Genomic DNA, 17667 nt, shown 5'->3' with positions numbered 1-17667 from the left:
CCTTACCTTATCGTCGATTCACGAACAAGGGCCACTGCCGTTTCCGTCGTGGGTGGGTGGGGGGGGGTGTACTGCGTGCGTAGGGACCAAACTGCAAAAAGGGTCTGCCGGCTGGACCCCGCACCGCCAAAAGGCGGCCCCACATGCGCCTTGCCTGGCCCGCTCGGCGTCCCCCGAGGCTCTCCCTCCGCTAGTCTACTCCCTTTCTCCGAAACCCCGTCCAGCCGTCCCCCATTCGTCAAAATCGGCGCGGGGGACGACAGCGACCGCCATTCCTCCTCCCGACTCCCGTCCTCCCGTCCTCTCTTCACTCCGACGCCTCTCCCTGCTGCTGCTACCGCTATTGGGAGAGGGGCGGTCCCTCTCGCGCGCGACGCCGAGCCTTCGTGACCGGGACAGGCTACTAATTCATAGCGCACCACCCGCCGGCTCGTCCTCGGCCTCGCTAGCGGCCAGCGGATTACTGGTGGTGGGCAGCGCTTGTGTGTTGTGCAGTCCGTGCGTCTGCTCGCGGGCGAGACCCCTGCGGCCGGCGGCGATGGGCCAGGACCTCGTCGAGATCCAACCGCGCGAGCTCCAGTTCACCTGTAAGTTCCCCCGCCCGCCCGCCCCCCTTCCCCCCCGCTCTGCTCGCCTGGCCTCGTCTGCCGACGCCGGCGCCGGCGCCGCGCTTGTTTGTCGGGGCGTGCTTGTCTGCTTCGATTGCGTGTTTCGTTGGCGTAGCTCACGTTTTTTCTCCCCCGTTACGGATCGTCTGTGTGTGTGTGTGTGTGTGTCGTGCCAAGGTTTATGCGTGACGCTGTCTGATGATTCGAGTTAACTTTTGCCGATTTGTTGGTTTCCTGTCGCGTGCGATGAATTGATCATAGGCGCAGAGGGTAGCCGACCCGTGAACTACTACTGTTGCGTTTGGTTTGAGGGATCGGCTCCCGAACCTGCGACGTACTCGATGGAGTAGGAGCCAAGCTAAACCCCTTGTGAATTCGGGAAGCGAACGGTTTCGTCCATTTTTTTTTATTTCCCCCACCTTGCTTTCTCAATCTCAGTTGTAACGGTTTCATGAGCTTTAGAGGACCACCTCGCAGAATCTCCCTCTCAGTAGGTTTTAGAGGATCCAAATCCAATCGAGGCAATAAGCTAGCCTTTTTCAACCTTTTACTTTGTCAGTAATGTGTGGCAGTGTAGACTGTAGAGCCTGTAACTTTTCTTCCAGTCTAGTAGAGTACTTTAGTTGGTTGCTTCCATTCTCTTCGTTTGGTCACAGACAGGTAGATTTTGTGGTGCGAGTGGTTGTAAAGTCCAGTGGCTGGTGGTGGGGCGTGTGTCAGCGTGTTAGGGAAGCAGGGACGGCGGGAAGGATATGCTTGGCTGTTGGCTCCTGTTAACATGAATGAAAGTGCACTAATGGTTCACACTACACCTGATATTAATTGTGTTGAGAGAGAAGGACCTTGATGAGAGGGAAAGGTGTTAAGCTTTATGAACTTGATAAATTATTTTGCATCTATAAACTGCATATTTGTGGTGCGCTTGGGCCGGACCTGGACTGAGTATAATCATGGTTGTAACTGATTTTGTCTCAAAAAGGTTGGGTTACACTATTAAGTGAAAAAATGGTACTATGAGTGTTCTTGGGAAGAAAATAAAAAACACAATGAGTATGCTAAAAGTAATAGTTGGGGGACCCTGTAGTGAAGTAGTGAAAATGTGAAATGTTATGTTACTGATCTTTCTATAAGAAAGTGCACTGGAGTTTTTTCCATCACTTTTTTTTGCTCTGGTTTCTGTCATTCTGTGTGAATGCTGGCAACAAATTTGTCAAATACGTGCATCATCAAATGGACTTTGTGATTTCCACAGGAAAAATCTAACTGCCTCTCACAGATACCTAATCTACCATGTTGAAACCTCTAAATCGTTCGGCTGGTCAGCTTGGTTATTGGACTGAACTCAGCATCCTTTATTTTTTTTTTAACATTTATGCATTGCTACATCTTTGTTCTGGACTTCTCAGCATGCTTTAAAATGCATTGGCTGGATTTTATATCCTCTATCTAAAAAAATGCTTTAACATGCATACATTTTTTCACTAGTTTGTCATTTCATTTCAAACCCTGGCCTCTATCTGTTTAATTTTTAAATAAATGTACATCTGACCTCCCCTTTTTCCTGTTCTGTGTTGTTTTCAGTTGAGGTGAAGAAACAAAGTTCATGTGTTGTCCACCTAATCAACAAGTCTAACGAATATGTTGCTTTCAAGGTTTGTCAACAACTTTGACTTAGCATCTTAAACAAGTCCTATTTTCAGATTTTCTACTCAAGTCTTTCTCCAATCACGCTAATGGCTGATATGTGATGTCTAGACATTGAAATATTGAATATCCAATTATCCATTTCTTGATATAATGTTGAGTAGATAAGTACAAGCTATTATCCAATTAAGTAATTGGTTTCTGATGATGCTATAGCTAGAACTAGATGTTTTGTTGCTTGTGCCTTGGCTATTCTGTTCTGTTCTTGTTTTGAACAAATTCTGATCTTGTTTTCCCTTTTCCTCAAATTGGCTAGGTTAAAACAACATCTCCTAAAAGATACTGTGTTCGACCAAATACCGGGGTTATCCTTCCGAGGAAAACATGTGAATTCATAGGTATGCATCTACGCTCACTGTCATTGATAATGGTTGTGTTTATTGAAGAAGAACCATGTTGGTAGTACTCTGATATCATCTGAACCTACTTCTAAGAATTGTGCTTACTTGGGGGTTAGAAGTTAAAAGAGACATATGTCATAGCCATCTTGTCCGATGTCATTTTAGTGAGTCAGTTTGAGTTTTCAAGGCAACATTTTCCACCAAATTTCACTATGTGGTTACTGGTATTGGCGTTTGAGAGGTCGAAGCACAATAATATTGTCAAGGAAAAAAAAATAGGCAATTCAGTAGTTCTTAACATCCTCGTGGAGTTCTGGTTCGGTATCAGTGTGCATGAAGCTAAAGTGATAAGTTTCAGACCGGAGGTTGTAATTCTGACTCTTGTTTGATGTGCATTACAAGTGGATTCCTTCTTTACTTTCACTGCCCATTAAATAACACCTTTGCTTGCTATTGGTACAAGGGCAATAGTAGTTATTAAACTTTTCTGTCTTTTTGTATACCTTGTCAGTTTTCTCTTATGTTGGCTACATTATTCTTTCCTCTTATTCTATTTGTGCTTGCTTTTTACTTATATATGTAGTTACCATGCAAGCACTCCGAGCTGCTCCACCAGACATGCAATTAAAAGACAAGTTTTTGGTACAGACCACAGTTGTTCCTTATGGTACATCTGACGAGGAACTGGTTCCTGCTTTTGTAAGCACCTAGCTATAACCTATAGTTGCATAGTGTTCTTTTCATGTCGTTTGTTGTAACTGTGATGCTCACTAATTCTTTCTTATCAGTTCTCCAAAGAAACTGGCAGATACATCGAGGAAAGCAAATTAAGAGTTGTTCTTGTTAGTGCATACCAATCCCTTGAAGAGCAACCGACTAATGGAATTCATGACACCGAGCCAGCTGTTGGAATTCCTGTACAGAAGGAGATGCCAAATATAGAGAATCAAGTGCCAGATGTTTCAATAGAAGTTCCTGCCCCTCTGGCACAAGCTCCAGCAATTGTGACTGGAATACCTTCACCTGTCGAAGAGACTCCAGGCCTGAGAGAAATTCCTGTGCCACTGAATGAAGCACCAGCTGTATTGGCAGAATCTCCTTCCGCTCAAAAAGACCCCTCTGCTATTACAGTTGAACATGCCTCTACTGTTACAATTGAACATGCCCCTGCTATTTCCATTGAATCCCCTCCTTCAAAACAAAGCGTTCCAGTTTTTAAGGAATCTCCTCCTTTGAAACAAAGCGTTGCAGTTTTTAAGGAATCTCCTCCACTGGAGGAAACTACTCCTAAAGAAGCTGTTATGCTAAGTGACCGAGGACTTTTCAATGTGCAAAACCATCAATTATCTCATGTAAGCTTCCATTATCTAGTACACCATATGCCCATTTTCCTCAGTTTAGCTTAATATAAGCGAATGGTCAGTAGAGCTGTTAAACATGTTTTTGATATACACTAGTCACAACCCAGCTTCTAGCCCAACAGAGTCACATACACCCCAAGCAGAACCAAGCCTTAATACTGGTTAGATTTTGGCAAAAAAAACCACCTGTTTTCTACTGAATCTTTATTAAAAAAAGAACAGTTATGAAATACAATGGTGAACAGTTACTTAGAAAACTGGATTGAACTTTGAATTGTGGCCCTCATCTTGGCTCTACAGTTTGATTTATTTCTTTAACAGAATCACAGCCTTCAAGTCAACATATATACATAAAACTCTCAACTTGCATGGGGAATTGGGGATGTTTTGTTGTTTTTCTTTTCGTACAGCAATGTGTTCACTTTCTCCTTTTACATATGTACCAGGTAACAGAAGATGTTCAGAATATGAAATCAAAGCTCAACAATCTTGAATTAAAATTGGAAGAGGTAAGCTGAACACCATGGGATACTTTCCATTTCTTAAACAAGTATGAGGATTAGATTTTCATTAAATGGTGAAGATACTCTAATATGTTTCTGTTTTGTAGGCTGAAAAGATGATAATAAGGCTAAGAGAAGAGAGCAGAAGTACCACCCAGGAGCGGGATAAGCTACAGCAAGAAATGGTTTGTCTTGAACTTCATCGATATTTATATTACCATCTGGAAAATGTAGAACAACTATATATACTGTTGCTTAAAAGAAAGAGTATTCAAGCATAGGGTTTTTAGCTTGGCTGATAAGGCCTGGTTTAGTTTGAGAAAAATTTTGGATTTCGCTACTGTAGCACTTTCGTTTGTTTGTGACAAATATTATCCAATCATAGACTAACTAGGATCAAAAGATTTGTCTCGCGATTTACAGGTAAACTGTGTAATTAGTTTTTGTTTTCGTCTATATTTAATGCTTATGCATGTGCCGCAAGATTTGATGTGACGGGGAATCTTGAAAAATTTTGTAAACTAAACAAGGCCTAAATAAGAAGCATGAAAAAGCTAAACGCCTTCTAGCCACAACCCCCTTCCCAATTCCCATCCTGTTACTGTTTGGCTTGAAATTTGTAGGTGCAAGCTAACACATTTATAGTCTCAGCATTTTCTAGTCAGAACCGCACTGCAGTGCATAATGCCATTAACTGGTTCTGGTAGATTCTCTGTGCCATGTTTCTGCTGGAGGCATTTGTACCAGATGCTGGAGGAGCCATCCATCTGGAATTTCATTTACTAAATGGTCCCCATATATCTATCCAAACAAAAAAAGGGTCCCCTGATAGAATCTGATAACCAAAATTTATTGATGCACTCATTTCCCAATTTATGTGTTTAGATCTGGAGGGTCGACTGATAGTCACCTGATATCTTGTCCATGTTGACCGAATGTTGCAAACTTCTCGCTGTCGAAACTGCTCTTTCACCATCATTGAATTTGCTTTGATTTAGGATTTTGTTATTACAAATCGGTCATTGTTTGCTTATATTATTTCTAATATGATGCATGGTTTGTCCAGGTATTCCTAAGAAAGAAGGGAACCCCAAGGAGTCAAGTGGGTTTCCCCTTGCTCTTTGTGGTGTATGTGGCGCTTCTTGGTACCTCACTCGGTTACCTGCTCCGAATATGAGTTCCGAACTCTAAAAAAAGTTCAGCAGCTGGGATGCTTCTTATGCGGCAAGAGAATTGAATGGCAGTTGAGCTCCAAAATGTTGGAGAGGTGAATTTATTATTAGCATTATTAGTTCAGAACTTCATATGGTTTTGCACATAACAGCAATGCCAAACTACCAGTTGCCTGTGTATAGAACAGTTTCTTTTTTTTCGCGTTGTATAGAACCCACCCAAAAGATGCCTGCTGCCTTGTAGATTAACATGGGATTCTTCCATCTGCCTGAGCTTTTCTTTTACAGTTTGCTGGATTCGCTTGTCCTGAATCAGAATTGATCTATTTACACCTGGTTTCGTTCAAGTTATTGGTTTTATGTAGTTAATTAATAACTAGAGTCTAATATCCCGTCCTATAATGGCACAAAACAGTGTCTCGAAAATCTAAATCACGAATTCACGATCGTTTAGTTCGTGTCAAGGTAACAGCCAGTCTGATTGGATTTTCATCAGTGTTCATGCAACGAAAAGTAGGGAGCATACAAAGGATAGGCACGCACAGGCACAGCGATCTGCAAACAGAAATCCATTCTGTTCGCCAAAAAAAGAAAAAGAAATCCATTGAACATGATGGGCTCTGGAGAGGACCAACAGGGGACAGCACTTGCTCAACAGGGGACCTGCAAAATACCTTTATTTCACCTCGGGATCTGATCAGGAAACGGCATCAGAATTCAGAAGGGCGGCGGGCCGCCGGGGCCAGGGCGTCCGAGGAACGGCGGGCAGCAGTCCTGCAGCAAGCAGCAGCAGCAGAGAACGTAGAAGCTGCACAGCAGTAGAACCATAGCCCATCAAATGATCATAGTGGAAACATTTTCCGGCGAACACGAGCCAATTTTTTTTAAAAAAAAACAAAACGAGAGTTGCTGAGAATCTTATATACACTAAAGCATTGAGCAGCATCTGATTCAACAGTTCCAAAGATTGGAATGCTATTAGGTACAGTAGTTAGTGTTCAGCTCACCAAGATCCCATGAAGCCGCCAAAGCCAGGTCCCCAGAAACCAGGTCCACCAGGTCCACCGGGTGGCGGCCCCCAGTCTGCAGGGCCTCCTCCAGGTGGGCCCCACCCTGGGCCTCCCGGTCCATGGGGACCCATCTCGATCGCCCACGATGGCAGGAAGCTGCCTAGCCACACAGTCACAGCTGCACAAAAACTCGGCCCAGGCCACAAAATATTTGCAGAGAGTGAACCAAAGCAATGCTGCAAATGCAGCTGAGTGTATCGACTGATGTGGTGCAGTGCTAGCTCAAGGTGGACGAGGATTTTATAGACCGGCGATCAAGATTCAGGACTGGCAGCTGCGCATGCACCTGCCGTTCAATGGCAGCTCCATCTCATCTCATCCTCTGGTCTCTGCCTCAACCACTGTTCTTTCATTACTGTTCCATTCTAAGGAAGAGTTCTGCGCTCTTAAGCTTTGGTTCAGTACATGACTAATTGCACCTCAGTTCGTCGCAGCATGGTATTGTGATCTACAAAAACATGGTGTTGTTGCATTGTTTGTTACACCCAATCAACATTTGCAATTTTGTATCCAAGTCAGCATAGGGGGGTAATGAAGCACCTGAATAGTTCCCTTCCTTCTTGGATCAGCAAGGACAGCAACCAACCGTCCAACCGGTCGGCCGAGCCCAATGATCTAAGACAGCCAGTTAGGCACAAAGTTTGTTTGTTTTTTTTTTTAAAAAAAAATCTCTAAACGGAGCAAATTTTACAGCAATGATGCGCTGCAATTAGACAACAAACACACTTGCCGCAACCCCTTCAACAAAAAACTTTTGTTTGGTTATGGTTTCCCTAAATTTGTCACATCATGCATGCAAGCGTTTTCCCCACGAGACTTGTCCATTCATGCATACACGTGGCATATAAGACCCTAATTAATCTCCTGCGACTCCTCCTTGCCTCAAATCTCAGAACCTCATATTGGTTTCTCGTCCTCTCGTTGCATTTTGCATCTCGGACGCTCTCTCTCCTCTCCTTTGAGCCACCATGGGCTGCGGTGGCTCCAAAGAAGCGGTGGCCACCGGCAACTCCGGCAGCAGCAGATGCAACCGATTCAAGAGGAAATCCAGCGTCATCGACGCCACCCAGCCATCGTCCCGTGTGCTTCAGCCATGCGACAATGCCTCCACCGCCGCTGCGAAGGCCAATGGCGAGGCGATCGCTGAGACAAAGGACAAGGCAGCCAGATTGAAAGAGAAAGCCATTGGGGAGAAGAAAGAGGAAGCAATCAACAACAAGGCCGAACAGGTCGTGAAGGACAATAAAGAAGCCGTCACTGCAAAGGAGGGCAACACAATCTCGACGGCGAATGCCAACGGGGAGGAGAAACAGGTCGAGATCAAGAAGGATGAAGCAGTCGTCACGGATGCTAGAGAAGCGGTCACCGTTGAAAAGGGCAAAGAAGCATTTGCCGATAAGGCTGCCAAGGAGAAGAAAGATGAGGCCGTCAAGGACAAAGCAGGGGTCGCTGGTCAGAAGGCTGGCATGTCATCAACTGAGGATGTGAATGTCATTACAGAGAAGAAAGAAGATATCAAGAAGGATGATGTGCTCAAAATATCGACTAAGGCAGCCATTGAGAAGGAAAATGGGGGTGACAATAAAGACATGGTGATCGAGGAGAACGATGAGGCTACGTCGACCAAGAACGGCAACGTTGCTGAGAGTGTAACGTTCCCGGTTGCCATGGTGACAGAGGAGGACGGCAGCGTCACCTTTGCAGTACCAGATGACGCCGACGCCAAGGACGATGAAAGTGTTACCTTCGGAACTGCCCCCACGACCAGCAACATGGTTGCCATGGTGACCGAGGAGGATGGAAGTGTCACATTTGCAGTACCAGTTTCCCCTGTGACCAAGGATGATGAGAGTGTTACCTCTGCCGCTGCCCCAGCAACCAAGGACCAAGTTGCCATGGTGACTGAGGAAGATGGCAGTGTCACCTTCGCAAAACCAGTAGCCCCTGTGACCAAGGATGGTCACAGTATTAACTTTGTGGCTACCCCTGCAACCAAGGACGATGATGGTGTTGCCTCTGCAGCTTCCCCGATGACCAAGGACAATGAAATTGCCAGCTTACCGGCTGCCCAAGAGGAGGAGGAGGAGGAGGAGGAAGAGGAGGAGGAGAAACAGGAGGTAGAAGAGAAACCTGAGCCTTCTGATGACAATGAGGTGGAAAATGAGGCAGAGCTGGCAGAGCCTACTGTTTTTGAGGATGAGGAGGGCATGACCGAAGCTGATGGTGCAACAGAAGCTGAAGAGGAGGCAGCAGGGCAGTCTGAACCTTCTGAAGATAATGAGGTAAACAATGAGGCAGACCTGCCAGATCCTACTGCTGTTGAGCAGGTGCTAACAAAAGTTGTTGAGGAATTGAAAGTGGAGGAGGAGAAGGTGGACACAGTAGGGGAGAACAAGGTTGAGGAAGAGGAGAGTGTCTCCAACGAGCAAGAGGATGGGAAATCCATTACACCTTTGAGAGACGAGGGTAAGTTGAATTTTCTTATTGTTAACTGTGTCATTCTATATGTTAACCACACATTTCTTCTTTTGTCATGAACTCATGATAATTGATCATAGACTCATAGTGCAAGTAAAAAGTCTTCTGCTGCTATCCTCAATTTATAATCAACTTGTTGCTAACAACAGCACTCCCTACATGCAAGCAATTATATAATTCTGCTCTATAGTACCATCATGTGCCAAACTAAGTACTGGCGTAAAACCCATTCATCCCATGTGCAGGGGAATCAGATGGGAAAGAACCTATTGATTTGAAGGAGGTCAGAACCACCGAGGAAAAGACATTGGACTTGGGTATCCCAGAGAAGAAAAGCGATAATGAAAAGGATGGTGCTCTAAGTGCATCGTCTTTTTGAGCCCAGAGAAGGAGAACGATGATGAAAAGGCTGCCGCTCTAAGTGATCTTTCTTTTTGAACTGAAAATGATGTACCGTGCCAGATAACATGTATGCGTCATTGAATGTTCAACATGCTCTGTTCCTTTTAGTCAAAGGAGTTGTGCATACATGTGTGTTCAAGGAGTTGTGCATGCTTCTTACTGCTGCATGCTTACAGAATTGATAGCGTGACTGTCATTCTGTGCAATACAGCATTAAGGTATTTGTCTAAAAATACCATTTTAGGCAAAATTTATACTGACCATGTGGTTTAAATGTAGTTGGCAGGTAGTTGTTGATGAGTTTGTTGCATTATTCAAAATCAAGGACATATAGAACAACAAACTAAGTCAGCATGTCCTTTTCTAGACAGGTTGTCTTGTGTTTATTCAAAAATTTTAAATTCAAATGCAACTAGCAAAATGATGCATCAAGAGTTGGGTAGACATTTTTGAAAATCATTATCCACATGAGGAAGGGTACTTAATTAAAGTTAGTATTCTATATGATATGTACAGTGAAAACAACTGGACAGGTGTCTTTTAATTAAAGTACAAATGATGTGCTTACCAGAATTCAAGTTGATGTTGATGGCCCACAATAGATATGCTATCGATAGATCTGACAGTGTCCTGTGAATGAAGCAAAATTTGAGAGGAAAAACCCATACACGACGCATAGCAGCACTGGAAAAAAAAAACAGCAAATTGTTGAAGACAACATGGCCTTCCACCAGTATCAGCACATGCTACCAATGTGGATTACGGTGTCAATATAATCAAATTAACACTTGATAATGACAGTACAGATCAGAAGAATATGAATTTGACCAGGATATACTGAAAGGAAAAGCAGGAAGCTGATGCCAGTTAAATCATATAACATTCCTACTGATGTGCCTGTAACAAAATTTATCCTGATTGGGTGGTAGTGGTACTAGTTGGTGTGTAATTGATTGGTTGAATGAGTTGTCTCATCTTCAACCAAAAGGACAAAGAAGAAAAATAAACTATAATATGGAAAGGCAGATAGTGATGTCTCAACAACTAGCCCCACACAGCCACAAAACAAAGCCCAAAAGCTAATAAGATTCATATCAGACATACCATATACCATAGAATAGAAAGACCTTCCATCCAGAGTCGTCGGCATAAAGAAATTCCACAGCCAAGAAGCCTTTAATTGCTCCCCTCGCCTCCTTCATCCCCATCCTACCAAAAGCTCATCGCTCCGCCCTTTGTAACAGCTAACATGGGCAAGCTATGCTGCAGCCAGGAAGATGATGAGCCGGCGTTCAACCTTCTGGGGCTGCTTGTCACCATCGTCCTCGCCTTGCTGCTGCTGATGCTGTGCACTCCTCCTCGGCGCAGGCGCTGCGTCGCCTACTACCCTTGCTGCTAGGATCGGGTGACGACTCCTTCAAGCTTCAAGGTAGGAGGATCATCTTCTGAGATGTGCTGGGTTGAATAGGAGATGAGCACCGAGCTAGGCATCATATGTTGAGTTCAGTTAAGTCCAAATTATGAAATAAATTATGCTGAGTTGTAAAGCGTTCTATTATTATCAATGTGCCTACTGCAGAAGTTTGATCTGTAACCTGATCCGAAAGTTTATGATAAATTGACTACTGAAATTTGTTGATTTGGTATTTGAGTCGCCTTCTGCAATATTTATTTGTGTCCAATTTTCTGTCAAATCTGGAAAGAGAACTTAAGGCACCAAACTCCATTGCATCTTCAGAAAACTTTTCAAGCCATGTAACTGAAGCCTAGGATTTTGTGTAAAGTTTTGAAGGGACGAGTGTGTGTAGTTCGTCCCGGTTCATGAAATGCATGATCAGCTACATCCTTTTTTGAGGCTCAAAATCTGTGCTACTCTAGTGTCGAGGAAGCAAAAGAAAACTTATACTAGCATGATCCGATGATACAAGATTCAACAATTACTTATGTTTGCTGATGAACACAGATCAAGTATACATATAGAAAAATCATGGTTCGAGAATTGAGGTGGGGACAAATAAAGTAGTCCAAAGCAGTCAAACATAGCATCACCTGGGGAAACCAATGGTCCATGAACTCGCACTCCGATCTAGTCCCCATATCCCTCCTCCTCGTGATCCTCAGCAACCCGCACGACTCCTTTCTTCCTCCTTGTCGATCCTGTCCTCCCCTTCTCTGACGTGGTAGCTCCGTGGCGGTTAGCCGGCCATATCCATGGTGAGAGAATAGTGGGAGCGGGAGCGCAGCGGTGAGGAACCCGCCTGGGAAGGGGGGAGAGCAGGAGGAGGAATGCTAGCCCACTCGCCGCGACGGCCGACGGGAGCTGCCGTCGCCGTCGCCGGACGAGAAGGGAGCATCGGCCATGGGGAAGAGTGCGCGGAAGGACTATTTCGCTAACTTTTACACTTTTCGAGGGAGATTTGTGCAAAAATCGCAATTAAAATGATAGCGATTCATTACTATTTGTCGTGATTTTTGTTTGCAAGTTCATTTAAGGATGTTCCATATAAAATACGGAACTGCTAGCGCCCGGACGTCCGATCCGGGTGCTAGCGTCCGGACGCCTCTTAGCGTTCGACCGCCTCTTTCACTTCCCAGTCCGCACATCCTCAGCGCCCCGCCCCTTCCCAGTTCCACACGTCCTTTGCCAATCCGCATGCCCCCAGCCCAGTCCGCACACCCCCAGATAGCCCCGCAGCCCGCCATGTCTGCCCATGCCCGCGATAAGCATGTTGCATGTCCAGCGCCTCCATGGCCATAGCACCTGGATCTGCCGCCCCCAGCACTTCCGCCCGCTGGGCCCTAGCGAACCACGCACCCCCGTCTGCGTGGCTCGCCCCTCAACAGCCCAACAACATAAAAAATAAAAAAAAAAGAACACTTGCAACATCATGGGACAACTACTATAACAACTGAAACAATTTAGAATATATTATTGCAACAAATGAGTGAACCGTATGAAACAACGTTCGAATGAAAAACACTTGCAACATGGAAATAAGTGCTGCAATGTAAGACCGAAAGCAACTGAAACAATTTAGGAAGTACTATTACAACAATCGAGTAAACCATATGAAACATCCAGATCAAAAGAATGATTGCAACATTGTCTAGAAACAGATGAAACAATTCGAATAAAGTGCTTGCAACAATCCTCTGAAAACAGTTGCGACATATGAACAAAAGTGGAACGTCCCCAGATCTACTTGTGCAACATCTATATGATTCTACTGCAACATACCTCTGAAGCTTCTGAAACAACTAAAAGATACAGATGCAACAAGGGGGGAGAGAAGAGAGTCTGCGCGCGGAGAGCGCCATTGCCGCCAGATCTGCAGGCATTGGGAGCTTCGGTGGGCGAGGACGCCGGGGCAGGCAACTGGCAACCAGCACGATGGAGGCCGTCACGACGGGAGCATGGCACCGTGGAGGCAGTCAGCGTGCCATAGTGGAGTGGAGCGGCATGGTGGACCATTGCGATATGGGCCTACGACGAGCAGGGAGACCGGAGGCGAGTGGGAGCGCGGGCAATGCGCTAGAGACCGGCACGACCGACGTACGGCGAGGGTGAGGCGCGAAGCGCGCTAGAGACCGCATGGCCAGCGTATGGCGAGGGGGAGGCAGGCAGAGCACTGCAGACTGGCGTGGCCGGCATATGGCGAGGGGAAAGAGGGTAGCGCGCTGCAGACCGACGCGGTCGGCGTACGGCGAGGGGGAGGCATGCAGCGCGCTATAGATCCGCACGGCAAGCGGATGATGCGGTGGAGGCATCGTGCGGCGTGGTGGAGAAGTGCATAGGCTTGATGCGGCGAGGGGGAGCCGGCCACGACCGTGTTGAGTTGGGAGGAATTGAGAAATGGGGAAGAGGTCTCGATGGGGAATAGATCTCGCGAGGTGAAGGAAAATAGAAAAGGTTTGGTTGCTCGTTGCTCGATGCGGAGGCGTCCGGACGGACGGACGTCTGCATCTTATCATTACCGTATAAAATATAGTCTCATCCGTTCTAAATAATTTTAGCTTTTCTAGATATCTAGACATAATATGTATGTACTTTAAAAAACTAAAAATAATTTATAATTTAGAACAGTAGGGTATGAGTCGTGATCTATTTTAGTGGGTTTTAGCAAAAGTATTGCCTGATGAGTAATAATCATGATTCATTTTAGAGAATTTTCTAGGAAGAAGAGCAAAACTGTTGTTGACTACTAAAAATAAGAGTCAACTCTACCGTAGAAGAGGTCAACTTAAGTCGAGTCACACTAAGGCATTGTTTAGTCACCCAAAAACTAAAAACTTTTCAAAATTCTTCGTTACATCGAATCTTGCAGTATATGCATGGAGCATTAAATATAGATGAAAACAATAACTAATTGTACAACTATAAATCGCGAGACGAATTTTTTAAGCCTAATCACTCCATGATTGGACGATATTTGTCAAATAAAAACAAAAGTACTACCGTTACACTAAGGCCTAATTTATTATTGCATCTTGAAAGCATTTGTTGCTAACGTGATTGAAAATGCTGATTTGTGTGAAGTGAGGTCAGCTAGTTAGGTTGGGGATGTTGGGTTCTGCTAGAGGTGCGTGGGCTATGGCAACAATGTTCTCATTAAATCAGTGTACCAATGTTATCATTAGAAGGGAACAAGGTTGTTATTTATGGTGGAACTTATTATCTAGATTTAAGTTGTCTCATTTTTTAGAATAATTTTTATAAATTAACGGTGCTACTTCTTTTTGTAATAAACGATATATTCAATGATAACGAGATATCAATATTAATTTTGTTAATCTTAGCATCAGCTGACTTAATCATCTATTCGGATATGTTTATATACGTACAAATAATTATTGTTGATTGGTAGACTCCTAAAAACCGTGTATTTACATTTTCCTTTGTACATTTACGATTTCTGACACCGTTCACTTGAACTTGTCACCGATATTTTTTCAGCGAATGAATAATATTTTTATCTTACAACAAAGCTGAACAAGGCTAAAAACGTGTAGATAGACCTTTACAAACACATTTCTCTCATGTTAAAAAGAATTCTATGTGCACGTTTTTGTTTTTGCTGTTCAAATCATAAAAGAAGACCGAAGGAGCAGGTCCCATTCATGTCTTGACAAAGTTTATGCCAAGTCCTATGAGCTCATCACATGCTATGTCTAGGCAAACCATCCGATTCTAGAATAAAAAAAAATCCGATTCTGATAATTCGAATTTGAGACGCCATTTCAGCCTACGTGTCATGTCTTTTTTTTTAGCAGAGCGTCATGTCTCTAATGGGCCAATGCAGTGGTGCGAAGGCAATTCTGGGCTGGCCCACCACGCTGGGCCGTCCCCACTGTCTGCCTGCGAAAGGCTGATGGGCTCTTTGGCCTGTAGGCAAATTTTAGAACGGTCTGTGAAAGGCTGATGTGCTCTCTCTGTCCTCTATGCATATTTGGGACCAGATCTTGAGCCCTACCACCGTTACGTTACCTCGCTGCTCTTCTAGGTCACGCTCCATGAATTGCCATGTCCTTTCTTAAAAAAAAAGAGAAGAATTTCCATGTCCATATCAGTGTTTTATTTTTAGCGATGAATTAACATATCATTTTTTATTATACGTAATAAAAAAGAAATAGAAGAGAAAAACCAAGATGACATCAGTCACGCGTCGGTAATGTCGTAGCGTAACAACGCCTGCTGGGACTGATCCGATGTCAAAACTCAGTTAAAAGTTGTACATAAGTGCATGCGGCGGATGCGCTCGCTCGGTCGGAGCATAGTCCTCGCCTTGGTAACACGGCACTGATAGTAACACGGCACCGTTTCGTGCGTCCAAAGACTACCAGACCACAGCTTTTTCCTGTCGGTTTTTTTATTTCCTTGCGGTTTTGTCAAAACCGTCAGAAATTTAAAAGGACTTCTGTCGGTTGCCGCAAACCGACATAACTGAGTCAGAATATTCCCGTCGGCTCGTAGAAACCGACGGGAAAGAAAGAAACCGTCAGGAACACGCCCATCACTCCTGACGACGCTGTCCAACCGACAGGACTCCTCCCCGCGCGACTCAGCCGTCCTAAATCGACAGATAGGATTGCTCCTGCGGCGCAGCCTAAAAAAATTAAGGACACATTTTCCCCCCAAGCTACAGTATGGTGGGTCCCACATCAAGAGATAAAACTCGCCATCGCCAAACCCGCCGCCACTGAGCGACAGGCCCGTCTCCGCATCGAGGGATCCCCCCTTTGAGCGTCTCCCCACCGCCCCAGGAGCTCCTCGCCGCTGGCACCATCACCGCCTCCAAGGCCTCCCCGACGCCCGTGCCACCTCCCCGAGGGGCCTCCCCGACTCCAAGCCGTCGCCACGCCGCCGCCGCGCCGCCGGGCTCTTCGCCGCCCCAAGGGGCTCCTCGGCGCCCTTGCCGCCACTGCCTTGAGGGGCTCGTCAACGCCCGCGCCGCCGCCCTGACCGGCTCCTCGACGTCCGCGTGGCCCTAGGGGTCCGCCACTGCCCTCAGGTGTACTCTCTCTCTCTCTCTCCCAACCTCCCTCTCAGATCTGCTGTGTTTTTACTTTCCTGAAGGGATCTATTTTCACAATTGCATAAAACTGATGAGATCTATGTTTTGATTTAGATTTAGAACTAGCAAACTGCGTGAAATCTTAATGTTAATTAATTTGCTGTATTAACGATGCAGCTAATGCACGTATTGGTGGCAAATTTGGAGGTTCAAAGAGTGGTTACAGTGTCCCTGGAGCGCTTCACATATATATATGGTGTTGGTTTATCAGTTGTTAATGCTTTATCAGAGGTTTGTATTTGTATTTTGAACTCTTACTAGTTCTGAAAATAAAATAAGAGAAGTTCTATAGTTAAAGATGATTTGCTGGTGACTGCAAAGTAAGTTGAACTTGCTCTTAAGTTTGCAGATTCAAGTTTATCTTTTATGAAGATAGTATTCTGGTAGCTTCATTTTCTCTAGTGTGCAGAGCCTTAAAAGCTCGCAAGTCTAGACAATAATAATCCAGAAGTAATATTACAAAAGACTAAAATATTTTTTTTCTAACATTTTACGGCTGCTGCGATCTGGCTTAGCTAGCTACTGGATAACTGAAATATGGTAAGGACTACAAGTCCTTTGCAATTTCCCTCTGAGGTGTAAATGGTAGATAAGAAATGTTAACAACTATCAGAACTAGTAAGAGTTGAAGTATGAGAACTATCAGAATATGTGCGTGTTTGTTTTCTGGCCAATGACCGATGACATGGTAATCTATTGTCAAACTATCAGAATATGAGCCTGTTTGCCATTTACCTTGTTTATAGACTATCCTTCGTGATACTTAGGAGTTTCAATTTGTCTGTTTTATTCAACTTGTGGTATCCATTTGGCAATTTTAAACCCTTTTGGCATGCTAGGTTGGTGATTTGTGAAGACTAAAGTTGGGCCACAATGTTTCATACTGACATTTAGCATATTCTTCTGTAGGACACATGGAAGACTAAAGTTGCATATCTACTGATGGAGGGTAATCCAAACTTCAGCAGTAGAAAATATTTTACTTGATAGAAAAGAGTACAGGAAAAACCCATGTAGTGTACTTAACTTTGTAATCCCAACTTAGTATGTTAGTTGTTAGTTGTTATGTTCCTTGTGTGGTGAAGGTGAACAATGAATTTGTAATGAGAAGCAGTATATGCAGTGTACTCAACTTGTAATCTTAACTTAGTATAGAAGAAGCTGCAATGTTCCTTGTGTGGTGACCAATGAATTTGTAATATGAAGGCAGTATGGATTTGGTTGGCTTGAGAAACCATGATTCACTATATGGTCGTGATCATTTGTGAGAAAGTGAATTTCTAATATGATTTGAATGGATATATAATATTGTAGTGCACAAATATTATTTATATTGGCAGTAGTAAAAGATAGACTTGGTATAGTCTTTTCTGACGGCCAGATTATCTTTTCCTGACGGATTGTATTGACAAGATAAAAATGCAGAATTCCTGTCGGGATTTCCTGACGGTTGTAT

General features: G+C 44.4%; 2 protein-coding genes and 1 long non-coding RNA gene across 3 annotated transcripts; all 3 read left to right on the top strand.

The window, feature by feature from the left end:
- LOC8062286 (vesicle-associated protein 1-1) lies at positions 219-6036 on the top strand. Its single transcript, XM_002459018.2, has 8 exons — positions 219-587; positions 2190-2260; positions 2569-2650; positions 3237-3352; positions 3442-4005; positions 4461-4523; positions 4625-4702; positions 5584-6036. The coding sequence occupies exons 1-8, from the start codon at positions 539-541 to the stop codon at positions 5692-5694; spliced, it is 1134 nt and encodes a 377-aa protein (XP_002459063.1). The 5' UTR covers positions 219-538; the 3' UTR covers positions 5695-6036.
- On the top strand, positions 7728-9763 carry LOC8062285 (FK506-binding protein 5). Its single transcript, XM_002459017.2, has 2 exons — positions 7728-9225; positions 9483-9763. Exons 1-2 carry the CDS (start codon positions 7728-7730, stop codon positions 9614-9616), a joined length of 1632 nt encoding a protein of 543 aa, XP_002459062.1. The 3' UTR covers positions 9617-9763.
- Positions 16070-17445, top strand: LOC110433309. The gene is made up of 3 exons (XR_002450674.1): positions 16070-16148; positions 16329-16442; positions 17121-17445. It is a non-coding gene; the product is annotated as an uncharacterized LOC110433309 (long non-coding RNA).

Source organism: Sorghum bicolor, chromosome 3, assembly GCF_000003195.3.
Source record: "Sorghum bicolor cultivar BTx623 chromosome 3, Sorghum_bicolor_NCBIv3, whole genome shotgun sequence".
Taxonomy (NCBI): Eukaryota; Viridiplantae; Streptophyta; class Magnoliopsida; order Poales; family Poaceae; genus Sorghum; species Sorghum bicolor.
Note: the sequence above shows the minus strand (reverse complement) of the source record. Positions and strands in the feature narration are given on the sequence as shown.

What these genes read in the sequence shown, in the direction of transcription:
- LOC8062286 (XM_002459018.2), top strand. Translation starts at nt 539, where the DNA reads ATGGGCCAGGACCTCGTCGAGATCCAACCGCGCGAGCTCCAGTTCACC. An exon ending in GCGCGAGCTCCAGTTCACCT is followed by an intron (nt 588 to 2,189) that starts GTAAGTTCCCCC and finishes TGTTGTTTTCAG; the next exon opens with TTGAGGTGAAGAAACAAAGT. An exon ending in ATAAGCTACAGCAAGAAATG is followed by an intron (nt 4,703 to 5,583) that starts GTTTGTCTTGAA and finishes TGGTTTGTCCAG; the next exon opens with GTATTCCTAAGAAAGAAGGG.
- LOC8062285 (XM_002459017.2), top strand. Translation starts at nt 7,728, where the DNA reads ATGGGCTGCGGTGGCTCCAAAGAAGCGGTGGCCACCGGCAACTCCGGC. An exon ending in TACACCTTTGAGAGACGAGG is followed by an intron (nt 9,226 to 9,482) that starts GTAAGTTGAATT and finishes TCCCATGTGCAG; the next exon opens with GGGAATCAGATGGGAAAGAA.